This window comes from Urocampus carinirostris, chromosome 10 (genome assembly GCF_059441175.1).
Source record: "Urocampus carinirostris isolate Australia breed hairy pipefish chromosome 10, RoL_Ucar_1.0, whole genome shotgun sequence".
Classification (NCBI taxonomy): Eukaryota; Metazoa; Chordata; class Actinopteri; order Syngnathiformes; family Syngnathidae; genus Urocampus; species Urocampus carinirostris.
In genome coordinates this window covers 9,151,387-9,172,039 of record NC_142358.1, presented here as the reverse complement: position 1 = coordinate 9,172,039, position 20,653 = coordinate 9,151,387, and the positions used below count along the sequence as shown (strand labels likewise).

Sequence of the window (20,653 nt, the reverse complement as noted above, 5' to 3'; positions counted from 1 at the left end):
CACTACAAAACCTTGAAAAAAAACAAACTGCTTTGCGGTTTTACAACCGCACTACGTTCAAACTTATGACTTCAACTTCGGACTGCTGCACCCCTAGCGCCCCTCCTACCACTTTCTTCTCAATCACCGCCCCCCCCCAGATCTTTCTACCGCCCCCAGGAGGGCGGTACTGCCCACTTTGGGAACCACTGCTCTAAATCATGATTTGCATTTATAAGGTAGTGGAATAACGCAACACAATAACGCACTATGTTATAATAAATTTATTATTACAAAAATGTATTAATAAAAGAAAAACTAAGTCCCAACACTGAATATGACAGAAAAATGTTGTCGACGCCTTTTTCTCAATTCTGAAGTTGATTTCTTTTTTTTGCCGAGTTGGAAACATCCAAAGTCAACATTTAGGTATTTAGGTATTGCTGTGTTTTCATAGTTTAATATAAATAGCATAATAAGGTCATTCATTTATTAGTTGTTTTTGTAGTCTGAAGCCAAGTTTATGAATGCAATGACATCATGAAGTTTGCTGAAAAACACCTAAATTTTGGCTTCATATGACATACCGCTAAATTGAACTTCTCACCAGTTGATTTCTTCTGCTACAAAATAAGACATTCAATTAAATTGACAGAGCAGGAAAAAGGTGATGAGGAAAAGAGCCAATTGCATGAATAAACCATTCTAATCCTGCATCTCATCAATGACATTTTGAGGAACGTTTGTGTGAGTTCATTTGAGGGCAAGGTCCAATGTGCATATCTACACAAAAATAATGTTTGAATAGAATTAATGTTTGTTTGACCTGCTGTACTCTGGTAGACACTTAATGGGGGGGTGGGCAAACTATGGCTCATGGGCCACATGCTGCCCGTCAGGTTTTTTCATCCGGCCGACCAAACAATCTCCACACTCAGCATGGCGTGATATCTCACAAAAAATGGTAATCATTTGTGTACAAATCAATTAAATGTGGATTTGTAACCCCATTTAGGAGTGTTCCCCATATGCTGCCCACCTGTATGACGCAGAGGACGCAAACACACCCATGCGCATTTTGCCAGGGCTATGCGGCAACTTTTGCGATGAGTACTGGAACCAGTGCCGGTACACGTTGAGTCTCCTCCTGGAGGACCGCGAAAACCCGAGGCGGTACACAAATCTGACCGCCATTTTGGAGGAAGATCACAGACTCTTCTGCGAGTTTTTGGAGCTTAAGGATAGACAGTACTGCTACCCCAATGTCTTGAGCAATGCAGGTGCGCCCACCAAAACACAATATAAAAATTATTTCATTGTATTTACATCATTTAACCAGCTACCAAAACAAAATGTGTGGTTTTCAAAGCAATGTATGTATGTACGTTTTTTAGTTTGGTTTTATGTAAATCATGTTTGTATTCATGCATGTGTTTTTGGTTAATTTAATTTTTGAACAAAATTTCTGTATCGTTATTATTATTTTTGTTTATTCATTGTTTTTACTAACAAACTCGAACTCAAGCATGTACTATGAAATACTGGAGCAGAGAATGATCCCCCCCTCCAGAAATTGGGTTGCAGGGCCTGACAATGAACCCAAACTCTTCTAAGATCACCAATGCTTTTCTAAAGGGGCTAGGGGGAAAGGAGGTCAACTGACCTAGCATGTCTCTAGATCTTAACCCAACAGACTAGATTAGATTAGATTCCACTTCATTGTTATTGCATAAATCAAAAATACAAGTCACCAAAATGCAGTTTGCATCCAACCAGAAGTGCATAGCTGCGTATAAATATTAAATATATATAGAGCATATCTGAGACATCCTCAGGCGGAAGGTGGAAAAGAGTATTCCAGTGACAATTTGTGAGGCTCTGGTAAAATCCATGGCCAGGATTAAAGTAGTCCTGCATATGCTTGGTGGCCAAAGAAAATATTGAATTTCAACTTCTACTTAAGGGAACACTCACTTTTGTTACCAGGGATTGGCTATATTTTGAGTTTTTTGAGAGAAAAAAAAACACTTACACTGTCGGCTGTATGGAGAGGAATGGGCACCACCAGCCTGTACTTGCCCAAGACACACCACAGGAGAAATGCTGCCTTTACGACCCTAGTCACATATTAATAGTCACTTCTTTTATGTTTTATTTTTTATTAATCAATCAATTTTTGTCCATTACTATTTACTATATACATTTGTGAGTTTTCATATTTATTTATTTGGATTGTTATTACTATTTAATTTTATTTAAATCTTGTTTTTATATCCCTGTTCATGGTCACTTTATTTGTTTATTTATTTATATTCTTAATGATATTTTTATATCTTTTTTTTGCACATGCTTATTTATTTGTTTATATTGTCAGTTTGTTTCCTGCTGTTTATTTGGTCATTTTTGGTCCTCGATTCAATCATCTTTTAATCTGTATGTTTTAATCTGAGATTCATTTTATTTAATGGGTATATAAACAATGCCATTTTGAGCTAAAATATATATTTAAACTGTACAAAGCAATTATAGCTTGACGCCACTAATGTCCGTCTACAGAACTAAACGCCAACCTGGGTTCAGTTCGAGAAGATGCAGAGGGCTGTCTGGAGATATGCCTGCAGGAAGTCGCAAACGGCCTCCGCAACCCGGTGGCTATGGTCCATGCAGACGACGGGACGCACCGTTTCTTTGTTGCCGAGCAGTTGGGCTACGTTTGGGTCTACCTGCCTAACGGATCCAGGATCGATCGCCCCTTCCTCAACTTGACAAGAGCCGTGCTGACGTCACCTTGGGCTGGAGATGAGAGAGGATTCCTTTGCATAGCCCTGCATCCAAGGTTGGTATCCTCATTTTATTTTCCACACATTAATGAGCACTGTTGGAAGTGTTACTGAAAAACAGTAATTACTGCAAATTACGGATTACAGAGAACATATTATTAAAAGCTGCATGCTCAAGAAAAACGAAACTCAATTTTGTCTTTGTACAAGCCGCACCAGATTTTAGTGCAGCCACACACCTGATGGCGTCTTTAGCTGCGTTGTTTTCAGTTCTGCTCCAAGCTTTCTACATCATGTGTTTTTGGATCACGTGACCATTAAAAATGGCGATTACAAGGCATCTGTTTCTGCGCCGAAACAAAACACGAATGAGGGCTGCGTTGTGTAGAAAGTGACTCATATATTTTTAGACTGTATCCGTAGTGCAGTAGTTGGGACATTCACCAAACATAAGAGAGGCCCCTGGTTCGAGAGCGGGTGGAAACATATGTTGGCCTGGAGAGGGATAGACGCCACCTCACTGTAATTGCCCAAGACTCATCACAGGAAATTGTGCCTCACGACCCGTGTGGTTAAAGGATCTAACCAACCAACCAACCAACCAACCAACCAACCAACCAACCAACCAACCAACCAACCAACCAACCAACCAACAGTTGTACTATACTATGAAGAGTAGTGCCAGATTGCAATCCAGATGTAAGATGTCGTCTTTTTGTGTTGCTGACATTGGTGGTTTCCGCGATAATGGACCAAATTGCATTTGCCTGTCATCATTCCTCGAGGATTTGAAAAAAAAAAATCAGTGACTAGGGTTCAGCGGATTCACCCAAATATTGTTATAAAAGTGATCCTTTATAGAACCAAGAATACATTACATTTAATACATGCGAAAATGCATAACAAAATTCTATTACATGCTGTAACCATTTATGAATTAATTGATTCATTTTACTTAGGAAACAAGGATCCCTAACATTTATGTTCATGTAATACATTTTTTATCTTCTGTTTTAATCCCATGTGCCTAAAGTGTGCCACATATATGAAAAAAAAGGTTTGTCTTATAATGAGGTGCACCTTATACTCCGGAAAATATGCTAACTTTCATTTCACATTATTTTGAAACTAAATTCAGAAGTAAAAATAAAGTGAAAACACAATTGTATTACATTTAAAAGTTATAATGTAAGTATAATCTTCTGACACACTAACAAAATTGTTAAATAGTTTGATAGTTAAAAAGGTAAGACAGTAGGACTGCAACTAACTATCATTTTGATAATTTTGATATTTTGTTGTGACTCATTGTTTTTGTCCTGTTTTTATTTTTATGTTCGAAATAAAAGTTTTCATTCATTCATTCATTTATTCCTGATCGACGAATCGGTTGATTATTATTTCGATTAAAGAATGAATCGGATTTTTCAAAATAACATTTTAATTTTCTCCTCATTTTTCATATACTGAAGTTTTGGACGGATTAGAAAAGTGCACAAAACAACAGAAACAATGAAAAAATCCAATCGTTTGTCAAATAGCTTAACATTTAAAAATACTTACATAAGTAAGCCATAGACCTGCAAATATGTGAGGTACTTTTTTTTTTTATAAAGTCCCAAAAATATAGGAATATATATAATATATATATAATATATCGCAGGAGAATGCCAGTACTTTGTACCTCATGCGTCAAAAAACAGAATAGCAGTCCATGATTCAAGCACACAAGAAGCCTTTTTTGGTGGGGTGCCTAGTTTGAGGTGTCCATAAAAAGTTTAAAATTAAATATTTTCTCTATTAGGTATGTGTTAACAATACCCAACCGAGTTCAAATAGGCTTTATACAATTTTTTTCACCGCGCCTGTTAACTTTTATCTTACTTTTATTATCTGTGTTCTGGCCACGGAACACATTCGGCTGGACGAAAGGAGGTGGAGTGAGGGGAGGGTGGAGAGCAATTTCACCCGTGTGCTTGTTGTTTTCATTTATTCCAGGATGAAAATGGTGAAAGTAAGAAAAGGACTGTTTAAAAAATGCCAACTCAAACCCTAAAACAGATGAGAAGAAAAGTTTATTTGAGCACAACATAGACACGTATGTGCACATGGCACACAAGCAGCTTGACAAAGGCTGAAATCATGATTTTAGCCAGAAGATGGCATCAGCAAGTAGAACACTTGAAGTTACGGACACGACCTTTGAGTGAACTCTAATGACATTGGGACGGAAAAGAAATTAAAAAAACAATAGCCTTTAAAAAAAAATGTAATTATAACGGCACAACGTTTATATGAATAGTTAATAAGATATGGAGACTTCAAATGTGCCCAAGAGTTTTGGAACACCCTGTACATAGTGTATGGTCTCAATGCGCCCTCTGCCAGAACAAAGTGCTACAAGTTCATCACCGCATCAAGATGGCGTCATACAACTAAATGTGATCTTGAGTCGCCCTCTGCTGATTTGGAGTGGTACTTCAAGCATGTCCCACTCAACTGCCCAAATACAATACAAGGTCACAATGAAATTCAACATAAATTGTGCGACACAACAAATTAATGATAAAATTCACTGACGCTTTTAGTAATTAGTTTAATAGATATTATTGTTGTTGCAGTCCGAGAAGACACGATCTTAACCCTTTATTGTCCAAGCATTATACAGTACGCTGGGAAATGTTTTGTTATTTTGGTCGTGAAAAAGTCAGAAATCATGTGAGTGATTACTTTTGGCCCTTTTGATTTATAGCAACTCAAACTTTCAACATCTGGCAATATCTACCATAAATATTTGTTAAGACAATGTATTAACACTTTGAATTGAAAAACAAAACAAAAAACGGACTTGGATTTTCCAAGATTATGATAAAGTGGGGACTGGAACTGAATATAACCACTTTGTAAAACAATATAAACTGGAAATATGAACTATGACAAATAAAAAAAGGTTTTGAGTCTTGTTCTCTCAGTTGTCCATAATATTGTCAACTATTTATCACCATGACCAGGCGTTTTATGGGCGTGTGGTAGATGGTGAAGCAATTACTGGAGACAGAAAACCACATCTGTCACAGTTGCCCATTGCCTTCACTTGGGCCCGCTCGTTTGGCGCAAGCTGCTGCTCGTTTCCTGATTGGCTTCCCTCCTATTTAAACTTAGTACTCTCATTCACTCCTTTTCAGTCCGTCAACGAACCTCTGCACTTGCAAGACTTGTATTTTGATTCTGTCCGGTATCCTCTCGTGTATCCAGTATCCGGTATCGATCCCGCCTGTCTCGTCCTGTCAGGTATCTTGCTCCAGTATCCGGTATCGATCCCGTCCGTCTCGTCCTGTCAGGTATCTTGCTGTTGTATCCAGTATCCGATATTGATCTCGTCTGTTCCGTCCTGTATAGTATCTTGCTTGTGTATCCAGTATCAGGTATCGATCCCATCTGTCCTGTCCAGTTTCAATGTCGTCTGCCTCTGGCTTCCTGTTTTCCCGCCCCTGACTTCTCTCTCACTTCTTCCACCCAGCGATCGCCAAATCACTGGCGTTTCAGTTCATGCACGTGACTGTTCCATTCCCGTAAAATAAAGCTTGTGTGAAAATGTTACGTGTCTGGGTCCGCCGTCCGTTCGGGTTCTGACACGTCATACATGACCCATCAGTATCCCAATTCATTGCCCCTTTGAACTTTTAAGCTAAAAAAAAGTCATGTTCAAAAGATTTGAATGTTTTTTTTTAAATTGGGGACGGATAACAAAAAATACTTACCATTCCCATTCTGTGTCATTTCCTGCCTGAAATAGGTCCATTGCCACACGTGGATGCCTGTGGGACAGGATTGTGGGAAGTTGCTGCTACATTGTGGGTGTTTTGAAGAACATATTTGATTTAATGTGATTTTTTTAGATTGCGGAGTTACGGTAATTTAAGCAGCGCTTGTAAAGCTGGGTTGCTGGCGCCTGCATGGTTATAAGAGCGTTAAGACAATAATATCAACCCAGTCCAAGTACTCGAATATCAATAATATCGATAATTGGATCAATCCGCCCACTGCTAATAAGTTCAACGGTGTGCTTTTGTATGTTCCTATAGGTTCACCACTGTGAGAAAAGCTTACGTGTACTACTCGGTGTCGGTCAAGAAGGAAGAAAGGATCCGCATAAGCGAGTTCACACTGTTAGCATATGACGACAACCAGCTTGACCACAACTCCGAGAGGTGAGTGAGGAGAATCCAAAATGATTTTTAGCATTGTTTGCTCTCCACATGCTCAGCTGAAAATTCAGCTCATGCTTTTCTTTTTCTTTATGTAGAACCCTGCTGGAGTTGGTAGAACCGGCATCCAATCATAACGGGGGGCAGCTTTTATTTGGACATGACGAATATTTGTACATCTTCATTGGAGATGGTGGTCGTGCTGGGGACCCCTTTGGAAAATTCGGAAACTCGCAGAACAAGTGAGTACATTTGTGCCTCAAAAGTCCTTGAGAGAGGTTTGGGCAGGTTTGCGCCTAATTTGACTCAAGATTAAAACTTACAGATTAACATCCACCTTTTACCCTATTCTCTGTACTTTAAGGCACTGTAAAAGGCGCACGGCATTATAAGCAGCACCCCCAAAAAAATGTATTACTATAAGGCGCATGAAAATGAGACTACATTAAGAGCTACCGTGTGTATTTGTGTCTAGTTGTTGTGCTCTTTATACACGTATAGTATATATTGCAATAATTGATTAGTCGATAAGTGTTGCTGACCAAAATCGAAAATCATTGTATCCAACAGAAATCAATCCCGAGTAGATAGGTTAAACAGTCTCTTCACCTGTGTGTCAATAACGTTGTGGTTTCATATGTATATGTACGTAAAACAGCTGGTATAGTAATTTTTGAAAGATTTACTGTTTTCTCCATTTCCTAACATTTGTTGGAGAAGTGGAGAGAGAGTGTTTAACCGTAATGCCGAACAAAATGCACGATGCAAATCAGTATTTCGGGCTCTGTTGCTAAAAAATAGTGTGATAATCAGGTGAGCTCTAATGCATTTTCGTATGTCATCTGTAGTAAAGTGTTGGCGCTCTGATTGCATACAATATTTTGCAATTTTAAATAAATCATTGCTCTAACATTGCTCAAATACAGTACTATACTGTTAAACATTGTATCTTAACGCATACTTAATATTACTTTACGCATTCCATTCTTATCCACCATATTTTGCTGAATATAAGGTGCACTGGGTTATATGGGTTCTTACATATTTATGGCCAAATTGTGTTTTTAGGTGCGTGTGTTGATACCTCTAGAGTCTAGACCATATCTCATTTAAAGTGAAGTATATTTGGAACGGGTTTGAATATCTTGTTGTGCAGAAGCCATTTTGGGGTCAAATACTACCAATCACATTGAAAATAATAGGATCCATTGGATAAGGAGTGATAATTAATAATTTGAACATGTTAAATAGAGTTTTTTCTCGACATAATTTCCAATATTGTGTTTTTTTACTCCCTTCTAAAATCACACTAAAGCAGTCATCATTACTCATTGCACTCACCTGTGCCCACTCGTTTGGCGCCAGCTGCTGCTGGTTACCTGATTGGTTCCCCCTTCTATTCAAGCTCAGTGCTTTCACTCTCCCTTTGTCAGTCCGTCAGCAAACCTCTGCTTACGCAAGGCAAGCACTTTGGCTCTGGCTCCCGTCGGTCCCGTTTTTTCATCTGTATACTACTCGTCTGTTGCTGATTCCCCGTTCCTCTCCGGCTACGACCGCTTTTTGACCACCGAGTATGTTCTGATCTCCCGTCCCGGGTATCGGACCGTTTTTGACCACCAACCACGCTCTGATCCCCCGCTCCGGCTATCGACATGTTTTTCCCGTTTGACCACGCTCCGATCTTCCGCTCCGGGAGATCCACTTCCGCACTCCGAACACGCTCCGATCCCGTTAGCGGCTGGCTTCCCTCGTCCAGCGAGCACGGGATTGCTGGCGTTTGCTTTTCCTCTATATCTCAATAAACTTGTGAGTAAACATTACGCATCTGGTTCCTCTTCCTGTTATGGTCCTGACAAAATCATGACCTAAATTAAATTAATGAACGTTTTCCTACTGCTGATTTATCACATTACGTTTACACAATTTTAAAACCACCCTATGTTATTTTCTTTAATTTGATCAAGCCACCAAGTCACCAAGCAAAAGCAGGCAATGTAGTATGAGTAATCAGCTCCGATTAAAACGATAATGCCATAAAGAATAAAATAGCAACTAAAATAAGTACATGTCACTCAATGGTCATATTTCATGTTCTGCTCTATAATCTGTTTTATTATTTATATGTATGTGGTGGAAGTCCGCAATCAAAACAAACACATAATCTTTTTGAAGGTTTTATGAGCAGAATCTGAAAGCACCTCTCCAGACAGTTAGGGTTTTGCCCGTCTCTGAGTGGTTGTGTTGACACGCACTTTAACTCTGTTGGGAATGAAGGAGGAAACACTTGGCCAAGTTTAATATTGACATTACGCATCGCGGGCTGACTCACTTGGGTGGTTTGCTAGGTAGCTTGTGAGGGGGCATTTTGGGAAAGGAAAAACTGCTGAAAAGATTTTGATCATTCTGAAAGAATACCATAAGGATTACCGAGCGCACCTGGTTAAAATCCGCCTGCTTAAATTTTAGAATGAAACACATTTTTGTCTTTGTATTTAGCCGTGCCAGTTTTAAAGCTGCAGGCAGAAAACAGCCATAAAAATGATCTACCGTATTTTACGTACTATAAGGCACACCTAAAAACCCCAAATTGGCCAAAGATGTGAAAGTGCAGATTATAATCCAGTGCGCCTCTTGTACCGTAGAATAAGATTAAAAATAGTCAGTAAATAAAGATGAGCATTACTACACCAGGTTCTCCTGTAAACTAATGGTATTCTTCCGCATTTGAGCAATGATTCATCATCGCTGGCCCAAAATGATATTACAATGCATATAACGGGTTTCGATCCCAAGTCGTGGCAGTGGGGGAGCCATTACTTTACCACCAGATCACCAGTGGTACAGACAGTGTATGAAAAAGCCATTAGACTGTATTTCATTATCACACAATTCCTTTTCACGGTGTTGGAAACACTGATTTGCATAATGCATGCTGATTGGTCGATAACGTCTCGAAAGACAAAAACAGAAAACAGAAAGTCCATCCATTCATCCAACTATTATCTGCACCACTTATCCACTGTAGGGTCGCGAGGGTGCTGGAGCCTGTCTTCGGGCAGTGGGCCGGAGACACCCTGAACTGGTTTCCAGCTAGTTGCAGGGCACATAGAGACATATAACTCACTCAGTCACACATAGGGACAATTTTGACTGTCCAATTAACCTGAAATGCATGTTTTTGGAAACCGGAGTGCCTGGAGGAAACCTACGCAAGCACAGGGGGGACATGCAAATTCCGCACAGGAAGGCTGGGAGCTGTATTTTAGAAAACAGAAAGTCTTTCAACAAAATATGTTACAAGATCTTTAGCATAGGTATATATATTAAACCTAGAGGTTATTGATGCTCAGGTGAAGAAGTGAAGAGGCTGTTTAACCTATCAGAATGCACTATGCAACTCAGTGTTTGTGAATAATAATAGTATGATAATGAGTTTAGGTGTAATGCCTTTGGTAAGTAAATTTACCACTGGTGGTCCAGTAATAAATTGTCGCTCCCTCACTGCTACAGTCTGGGTTCAATTCCCATTGCAAACAGTCTTTTGTAATTTCAATCAGCAAGTCTTATGGACTGGTTAATATTTGCACTATTATATGGCGTGAGTGTATTAAGAGCCCAACTATTACATGGGAGCTCTTTGTCAATTTCGTGTGCCAAATGCAACTAATGCTCCCCATAGTGCAGTAATTCACAACAGTTTCTTTCATTTTTAGCCCGATGCACACTAGGGTGCCAACCATGTGGGGAACCTCCTGTTTTGCTCCTGTTATTTATTATATGAATAATGTTAGGAAAAACATTGACTAATATTTTGTAAAGAGCTGTCATGGCCCCTTACAGGGGGTGCAGAGGCACAATGCAGAATCAGGTTAGTGCAGGGGTCTTTATTTCGGGCCAGGTTCAGTACATGGAGAGTCAGGTATTGATAGTATCTACAACACCAGAGGCAGCAGTTGTGGTCCAAGAGGCAGCAATGGTGGCGGTCCAAGAATTAAACAGAACCTGGAGTCCTGATCTAAAAGGGCAGGAAAGGGTTCGGTAGACTGGAATAATAACAATACTGTGTGACGAGAAAAGCAATGGGCTTCAACCGAGCTAAGGAGCCAAAGAAACAGTGTTAAAATAGTGAAGAGGGTGAGGTGTGCTAGGAGAGTAATCATTACAAGTGATGCCAGGTGTGGGGTGGAAATTAGAGCCAGGAAGTGACCAAATAGGGCAAGGACAAGTAAGAGGGAAAGAGTGAGGAAAACCAACCTGAGCACATTCCTGTTACAAGGGCGTCATAAATGTTTTGACACATCACTACGGTGTTTTGTATTTACAGCACATGCGTTATAGAAAAGAGGGGCTCGCCATCTTTCTCTGCCGCGAAAAAAAAAAGAAGCCCCACTGTATTTTAAGCTGCAGTCTTTAGAATGTAGTAAAACAGTAGCGGGATGTAGTCCAAAATTTTTGGCAATCAGTGTCTTCAAATTAAACTATGTATCACTAGGAAACATTCATGTGTTTTACTTTTTTACGTTTATAGATCAACCCTCTTAGGCAAGGCTCTCCGCATTGATGTTAACAACTATAGCAATGGTGCTCGGTACAGCATCCCTTCAGATAATCCTTTTCGACGGGAGAAGGGAAGCCTCCCAGGTACAAGCTTACACATTATTTTGTAAACAATTCAATGCATTTATGTCTTCGTATCAAAGTGTAAATGTCCCCTCACAGAGATTTATGCCTACGGCGTGCGCAACATGTGGCGTTGCTCTATTGACCGCGGAGACCAGAAAACAGGCTTTGGTCGAGGCAGAATGTTTTGCGGGGATGTAGGACAAAACAAATATGAGGAAATAGACATCATTGTTAAAGGTATGTTGATTTTTTTGTTTTTGGAGGCCACCAATACATAAATAATTGTTTGCCTACTTTTTATCATTGAATCTATATTTTTTTCACACTGCTAAAATATTTGTGACCCATTTTGGAAAAGGGGTTTGGATGTGAAAAAGCAAGGATTTACACCATTACCTTAAATAGAGTAGGAGGTCAAAATTGTTGATTTTCACTCCGAACAATTATACTACAATTTCCCAGTACAGTGGAATCTCGGTTCTCGACCATAATCCGTTCCAGAACCCTGTTCGAAAACCGATTTGGTCGATCACCGAAAATCGTTTTTCCCATTAAAAGTAATGTAAATCGTTATAATCCGTTCCAACACCCTGAATGTTTAACATGAACGTAAACATGAAGCTAACCCAGGCTAATCGTACGTTCGCGTTAGCGTAATCTTCCGTACGAAAGATTACGCTAACATGAACGTGCAAAAATAAAAAATTCACGTCGTTTACACGTCATTTAGCACCGGGTCTGCACAACAAGTGGCTAGTGCTTCATTGGAAAGGGAACTCCCTTCCAACACCCTGTATGGTTTACGTAAACAAAGCTAACCCAGGCTAATCGTACGTTCGCGTTATCGTAATCTTCCGTATAAAAGATTACGCTAACATGAAGGTGTACAAATAAAAAAGGATTATGAATAGGATTTCTTACCTTTGTGGTGGACGGTGGGGAGAGAAAAATCCTCAAAAGTTTTTCAACCTCTTCCAAAACTTGCAGCAGTTGCTTGCTTATAGCGCTAACTTCCTTAGCCGCATCACTCGATTTCACAGCCTCTTTATTCTTTACTATCGACTGATAGTAGATTTAGCCATGCTGTATTCACTAGCAAGATCGGAAATTTGTACACCTCTTTCATATTTAGCTATTATGTCTTTCTTAAAGGCAATAGTTGGACGAACAACTTGTCTTTTTTCACCTGTCCTGCTTGCACCGACCTTCTTCGGAGGCATAATTAGGGGCTAAAACACCGATACGCTGCTCAGCATCGCACCCTAGCGTTCGAACTCCGATTTTTTGACCGAACAGCGAAGCAAGAATTTCTCGAAATTTTTGGTCGAACACCGATTTGTCCGAACTGAGAGGCGTTCGAAAACCGAGGTTCCACTGTAGCTCAAATATTTAATTGTTATGTAAGTGTTTTCAAATTAGTATTAGTGGACAATGGGTCGATGCCACATTTGTTTAAGTAAAACTAAGAATTTCATAAAGACAAGAGCATTCGTTTTCTACATTAAATCTTCATTTTAAAGGTAATTAAGTGAAGAAATTGAATACAAAAAACATTTCCATTTAATAAATCTAAAAGTGTAGGGAGGTATTCTGTACACTGTAAAAATGAAGAGCTGAGACAAGGTTGCTTGGGACCTGTCAAGGAGGACAAGAAACTAGTAAGGAACAAATAGGACTCCTAATAAAAGGAAGAAGACGAGTTTTAATAGGAGGAAAAAACATACGAGAGAAACGTACAGATAAATAGGTAGCTGTGTGCAAGATTGTGACCATGACAAACCCCTTGAAGTACCCAGGGGCACTTTTACCCCCATTTGAAAACAATTAGGCTAATTAATATAAATCGTAAAAAAGGAAAAAGGGTTCACGGATCTCTTAACCACTTGGGCCGCAGGGGCACCACTTCCCGTGATGTGTCTTGGCCAAGTATAGCCTGGCGGCGCCCATTCTCTCCAAGGCACTTTTTAGGGTAGAGGTTTGCTCCCCCACATTAAACAGATAGCACTGATTTCCATGGATATCAGTAGCAGGAGGAGCCTCCTGATCCGACTCAGATACAGCTCCTTCATCATCTGGTCACTGTTTTTTTTCTTCGGTATAACTCGTCATCCCGCTTATCAGAGTTGAGCCGGACCTTGGCATTTATAAGCAGCGGCGTGTGTGACAATACTAATACTAGATACTAAATTTCTGGGGAAAAATTTGGAAAAGGCCTGCCTTTGTTCATATTGACTTAGTACAAAATCCTTTGCATTACTTGTGATTTTTCTTGAAAAACAAATTTTGTGGCAATGATGTTACACCCCTGTGACATTTTAAAGGCTCAAACGCTTTTTGTCCAGTAAAAGACTTTGCATTTTGTATATTTTTGTATCTATATTCAAATCATTTATGTATTTAAATCAATAAATAACTAGATGGATTAAATACAATGGTTCTTTCAAATTAAGTTACATAAATACAGAAATGATAGAATGGTTCTGTTAAAAATGCACAAATAAATAATTCAATAAAATGGTTCCATTAAAAATACACAAATACAACTTAAAGATACTAAGTCCAGGTTTTCCATTCTTAATGAAAAAAATGCAATTTCATGGACAAGATTACATTAACAGTGTCGTGTGTTTGAAGGAGGCAATTACGGATGGAGGGCGAAAGAAGGCTTCAGTTGCTTCGACCGCAAACTCTGCCGTAACTCGTCGCTGGGTGAGGCAACTTGGATTGTTTCGAGAAAAAAAAGAAACTTACAAAGATGTGCTTTGTGTCTTATAGACGACATCTTGCCTATCTTTGCCTACCCCCACAAATTGGGCAAATCCGTAACTGGGGGCTACATCTACAGAGGTTGTCAGATGCCAAATCTGAACGGACTCTACATCTTTGGGGACTTCATGAGCGGGTGAGAACTTTTCCATTGATGCACTTAACTCATTCATTGCCATATTGTATAAATGCGTTTTCAGAAGAATTGTCCCTGAGTGCCAAAACATAAAAATACGTTGCTGTTCTTTAAACTCTTCTAAAGGCTTTTGCGCAGCCCTCCCGTGAGTTTCAAGCCTTGGTGAATGATATCAGGATGATAAATCACCACTACACAACAGGAGTGGCTTAGTACCTAGTTTCTTTCCTGTATCCTCTGTATTACACCATATGGCAGTGTGTAGGCCCCGACCCATATGCCAAGTACGCACTGTGTGGTGATAATAGTGACAGTGTTCTCATTTGCCCGCGTCCCTGCGTCCTAGACTCATTATTTTTGCTGGGGACGCATCGTGTCAAATAAACTTGCGTCCCCAGGACGCAAATTTTTTGACACGAAATTGTCATTATCATTTTCTAACAAAGCTTTACCGCACTCCAAACTTTTCGTGAGGCAGATCCGCCATTGTTGTCTTGGTCTCGCGGTTCGAGTTTTCGTCTGCACGCCTCCAGTTCAAGTTGTGTAGTGAAAGTCTGTTTCTTTTTAGAGAACCGGCTTTTTCGGCTCAACTCATTAAAGAGAGCCGGCTCTCAAACGGCTCACTTGCTTTGATGCATTATATTACGAATGATTATGTTGTATAAAGAGGTTAAGAAAAAAAGGAAGTATAAAAGGAGAAAATGAAAAAAGACAGGTTTGTGGTGATCCCTTTTAATCAGTATAATACCAACAATAATTCAATGCAGAAAATGAATAAAAAATTTGAATAAGAAAATGTATTATTCCACTTAATTATATTTGCATGTATTTTTCCTTCTACGGTGAACGTCCAAGCGACTTCATTTTTGAACTCTTTTTTCATAATAAACCTCATTCATGTTGAGCAACTCAGTGTCTCACAACAAAATGTTCATTAACAATATATATGATATAAGGAAACACATGTACAATATAACATGTTCAACTACATAAATAAACATGTTTGAAAAAAACAAAACGATTTTTTTTTGGTATTTTGTAAGGGAAAATACGACACTTTGTAAGGGCATGGAGCACACTAAATTTTGTGGACCCATAGATCTCTGTTGGGACCCATAGATTTTTGAGCATGCGAGTCCCCGGGACCCATCACTTTTCAGAGGTAAAATGAACACTGTAGTGAGGATATCAGAACAAACTGTTAGCACTTTAAAACTCTATTCTTTCTATAAAAAGACGAAGAAGTGCCTTCGTAATCATCGAGACGGAGAGGATGACGACCAGTGCACGTCCGCGATTGCCATGACAACCCGAATCATGTGATCACTTCACCGCGCTAAGAAATCTTGCAAAGTTCATGCAGAAGTTCATTGTTCTTGCATCAAAATGTTTTTTAGCAATCAAAGTGCGCTTGTGTTTATGGAAAGCATTGTTTAGATATTGGAGGTATCAAAAAGGTGCATTTTAAAAAAAGCACCGGAGTGATACTTCTGCTTGAAATGTCTCCTTTCACAAAAAGCCCGTTTTTCTCAGAAGTTTTGTTGAAGACAATTGTTTTTTAAGAAACTTCGCAAAGCTTAACTGTTGTTTACTACTCAATGGTAAAAGCTAAAAGCGTACTTTTCTTTAATGAAAGATGAACGTTCAAGCGTTCTTTTGGTGTGCCCTATCTAGCTAATAAGCAAACTTTTCTATAGACCTTTAAAAATAAGTCAAAATGACAAAGGTCGGCTCGCACAGGCACTTCCCATTTGAGAGAAACATCTGGCACTAACTGAGTAAAAGACGTTCCTGCAGAACTGTTGGAATGTGTTTGTCATTGCTTCCTAGGCGTCTGATGTCCTTGAAGGAGAACGTGGCAACAGGGGAATGGCAGTACAATGAGATCTGTATGGGAAGAGACCAGACCTGCAGGTTCCCAAAACTCATCAACAGCCACTATAAATACATCATTTCATTTGCAGAGGATGAGGCGGGTAAGTATTTACAGGATTTATCCATGTCTAATGCGACTTCTTAATTGGTGATTCAAAATCGACATAACATTACGCTTCACATTTCCTCAACTCAAACTAAGCATTGTAAGTGACAAACGTTGAATACGTACTGGCATGATTAAAATAATTGATTGACGACATAACCAATGAACACAATGGGTGGGAGGGTGTATCCTTCAACCACTAGGGCTGTAGGGACACCATTTCCTGTGGTGTGTCGGGGTGCTTTTTTGCATTCATTTATATATTTCAGGCCAACTTTCTGTTTTCTGGACTCATCAATCATTGCACTAATACAGTAATACACTACCGTAAAACCTCATGTTAGATTTGAGCTAAATTTGAGTTATTTTTAGGTAAAAAAAAGGGCATTAAACACAAGTACTGTAGTTTATACATCATAGTAGATCAGTGTTTTTCAACCTTTTTCAAGCCGAGGCGCATTTCTTTCATTGAAAAAAATCCAGTTGTGACGTTGCATCTCCGATAAGAGTACCGGTAAATGAAAGATAGCCACATAAATTTGATAATTCCCCATGGCACAGTACAACAAATAATTACTGTGCCTTGACACAGGGGTTGAAAAACACTGTTGTAGATGGGTAAAATCAGTGGTCTCAAACTTTTTTTATTTGGGGGCAAGGAGAGCTAGGGTCTGGGGATTTTGGCCTGAATCAGGCTTTCTAAAAGAAAAAGTCTAATAAAAACATTCCAACCTTCTCAAACATCTAAAAAAATAAAATAAAATAAAAAATTTAAAAAATAATTCAATAAGTCAGAAATAAATGAATCCATAATGTCAGTGGGTTGCACTTACTTGCTCGAGGGCTATATCACTAAAATGGTTACAGGAACAGTGTTTTATTTGGCCGATAGATGTTTCTGTATCATCTTGTGCATCTGAAAACGAGTGCCCGGGACCAAGGTCTTACCTCTAGAACTCACTTTGTTCTGTAACACAGTAAGTGTAAAATGGATTAAATGAACAGTGTTCTTTACATGAATACATATTATTTATTAATTCCATTGTTTCATTTGTTTAAAACAAAGGAACAGATGAACAACATTTTCTCTATATGACAAGTATTGCCTACTCTGTGAGCAATAGGCTAAAAGAACTTTATCCACAAGCATGATACTAAGGAATCCCTATATTTTATTTGTTATTGCTTTGTATTTTAAGTGAAATAGACAGTCTTAGATATGGTCTGCAAAAAGAGATGTTTTAATAATCCTTACATAAAGGTTTTTGGGCATTGAATGTCAGCATTGCTACGGTGAACAATTTCTGTCTGTTTGCTGTTTAAAGCTATCGCCAATAATATTTTTGTTATAATTACATTTAATTAGTGGCGATTACTAATTCTATAATTTCAAGTTGATGGTTGTAAAATGGTAATTTGAAGGAATATGCTTTTTAGTCAACTTTGGTATAATGACGTAACGTAACACCCACACCCTACCCATAAAATACATAATTATATCAATGAATATATATCATTTTTTTCTTTCTTTTTTCTGTTTCCCTACTTCCTCTTTTTTGTTTGTTTGTTTCTTTCTTTCTTTCTTCTTTTCTTTTTTTCTGTCTTTCTTTGTTCTTATTTTCTTCTTTCTTTCTTTGTTTTTCACAATAATTCAATTGAAAATTTGTTGAAAACTTTATTTGTATGAGTAAATAAAAAACATCCAACAAGGGTAAATAATAACTTTAAAAAAATCAAAATAGTTTCATTTATTTTGATTGTGCAACTAAATATCTGGGTTGTGAGAGCAGAGCATTACCTGGGAGCTGAACGTCAACTTGGCTTGCACTGATTGCATTTAAAAAAAAAAAGAAACAAAAGTGGGGGACTGACATATATTGTAAAAGAGGTAAACACTCTTTCCAAATAAAAATGTTATTTTATCGCATTTGTCTATACAAAAAAGCAAAAAGGCAAAAAACAATTGGCCTCCATGTAGATGATTTTACTTAACAAAGTCGATGCAGGGTTTTATTTAAACCTTATTTACTTTGTTATTAAATCCCTTCATTTATCTGTGTATTAAAATTACATGTTTTGTTTTACTCTTATTTGAATTTATTTAGGTGAATTATACTTCCTGGCCACGGGTGCCCCGAGTGCCACAGCCAGAGCAGGAGTTATCTACAAAATTGTCGACCCCTCCAGGTAAGCGACCTTGTCTAACTTTCATCAGCATATCAGCAGTGAGTCTGCAATTGCAAAGATATTTACTGCAGATAATTACAACTTTTTATTTTTGGAATCAAACATCTCTGCTGCAATACTGCTTCAAACGAAAGGAAAAATGCCATACATGTTTTTAACACAATGACCAGATTACCGTATTTTCCGCACTATAAGGCGCACCTAAAAGCCTTTATTTTTTTCAAAATCTGACCATGCGCCTTATAGTCCGCGGTGTATGCTGGGATTTATTTACCGGCGTTTCATTGGCTAACCAATGTGTCAATCATCATTTGAATCGATCACTATTGGCTAAAGTTATTCGGAGGTCAAGGGGCGGATCCTTTTTATCATTTACAGGCTGGCATAGGCTTAAACGGCAAAACAAAGCCTGCAATTGGCCGAAAAAGATGTGTCAATCATCAGTTGAATCGATCACTATTGGCTAAAGTTATTCGGAGGTCAAGGGGCGGATCCTTTTTATCATTTACAGGCTGGCATTGGCTTAAACGGCAAAACAAAGCCTGCAATTGGCCGAAAAAGATGAATGTGTATAGCACGTGGTTGACGGCATACAGAAAGCATTTTTTATTATTCTGTATTTGTAAATATTTTATTCTCCTGGATTTACTACACTCACGGATATAAGAGGACATTGGCTGCACATTATTATGAACACAACGACTTCGGTGAGCTACCCCGGCTATATATTATCCCTGTATCTTGTTTCAGACTGAACTCGATGTTTCTGTGATAAGCGGTGCAGATAATGAATGGAATGGAGTGTCTATTTTTAAATTAAACTCAATTCCAAGTGTTTATTGTCATATGCACGGTAAAGTTGCGAGCGAAAAAGAAAATAGAAACTAAGGAATGGTTAGCATTTCTTGAATCCCAAGAGTTCAACCTTCCTAGTGATGGAACGATGCATTTGAGTGACACCGCATCCGCACATGTTCTCGACACGTATTTGCGTCTTTGCAAGCTTTCGCAATGTTAAGGGGGTAATAAGTTTGACTGAACTATCTGACTGTTTTGTTGACGTTCCCATTGTAGCGCCTTATAATCCGGTGCGCCTTATGTATGTCAAAAATAGGACCAAAAACTATTTTTTCGGGGTGCGCCCTATAACCCGGTGCGTCTTACAGTGCGGAAAATAGGGTAATCCAAAATTTTGTGCAAAAAGAATACAGTTAATGACTCTATGTTCATCTTTTTCATAGGAGAGCAGCACCAGGGAGATGTGCTATCAAACCCTCACCAGTAAAAATAAAGGGAAAACTTGTTCACTTCTATCCCAAAGAAGGTAAGCTAAACTACAAAGGTACAGCAAAGTTTTTTTTTTCGTTTATTGTGACCTTTCAAAAACTTTTCCTGATTCCGAAAAAGTCATGGTATTTCTTATAGGATAAATTGGAAGTTTCCAATGTTTCATTTAATCTTAAAGGGACAGTGTGTATTATTTAGTTCCTCCTGGTAGAAAAAAAAAACAACTTGGCATTTTGGGTCCTAAATACTCTTTGCCAGTTGCAGATTTATTCACGGTAATAGAAACCTTGGCTTTTTAACTCCACAGTACAACGTCAAGCCAGTAATCAGCCCATGCCTAGAACTGAAAACCCAATGTCAGACAATTTTTAAAGGGAAACTTTGTTAGATTTGACTAATATATGTTGCTATACTGTGTAGTGCAATTGAAAACGAGTGCTACAAAGCACAAGAAAGAATACAATCTACGGAGTGACCAAACCTCACCATCATTTTTCTCATTGTTTTGCTCATTGTTGGCGCACCCTTAGCAGGAAGATGGCAGACAATCATGTCAGCTCCTTCTTGGCTGAACCTCTTGTAAAATAAATACAAATGTTGTATATAGGATAACATACTTGGAAAAGTGCACGTTTAGGTACTATTTCATGTATTTTTGCTTATCACTCAAATCAATATTGTTTTCTTGACAATTCTGAGGTTTTTT

The 20,653-nt window shown here is 38.5% G+C and overlaps 1 protein-coding gene across 1 annotated transcript in view; it reads left to right on the top strand.

Moving 5' to 3' along the window:
• Positions 1 to 20,653, top strand: part of LOC148357645 (HHIP-like protein 1) — a 40,993-nt gene that overhangs the window by 10,925 nt on the left and 9,415 nt on the right. Inside the window, exons 2-12 of the mRNA XM_088345783.1 lie at positions 995 to 1,259; positions 2,536 to 2,815; positions 6,845 to 6,970; positions 7,066 to 7,209; positions 11,496 to 11,608; positions 11,687 to 11,827; positions 14,225 to 14,299; positions 14,366 to 14,492; positions 16,323 to 16,468; positions 18,579 to 18,660; positions 19,902 to 19,984. Of these exons, the coding sequence (XP_088201909.1) occupies positions 995 to 1,259; positions 2,536 to 2,815; positions 6,845 to 6,970; positions 7,066 to 7,209; positions 11,496 to 11,608; positions 11,687 to 11,827; positions 14,225 to 14,299; positions 14,366 to 14,492; positions 16,323 to 16,468; positions 18,579 to 18,660; positions 19,902 to 19,984 (1,582 nt within the window). The remainder of the gene's footprint in view (positions 1 to 994; positions 1,260 to 2,535; positions 2,816 to 6,844; positions 6,971 to 7,065; positions 7,210 to 11,495; positions 11,609 to 11,686; positions 11,828 to 14,224; positions 14,300 to 14,365; positions 14,493 to 16,322; positions 16,469 to 18,578; positions 18,661 to 19,901; positions 19,985 to 20,653) is intronic.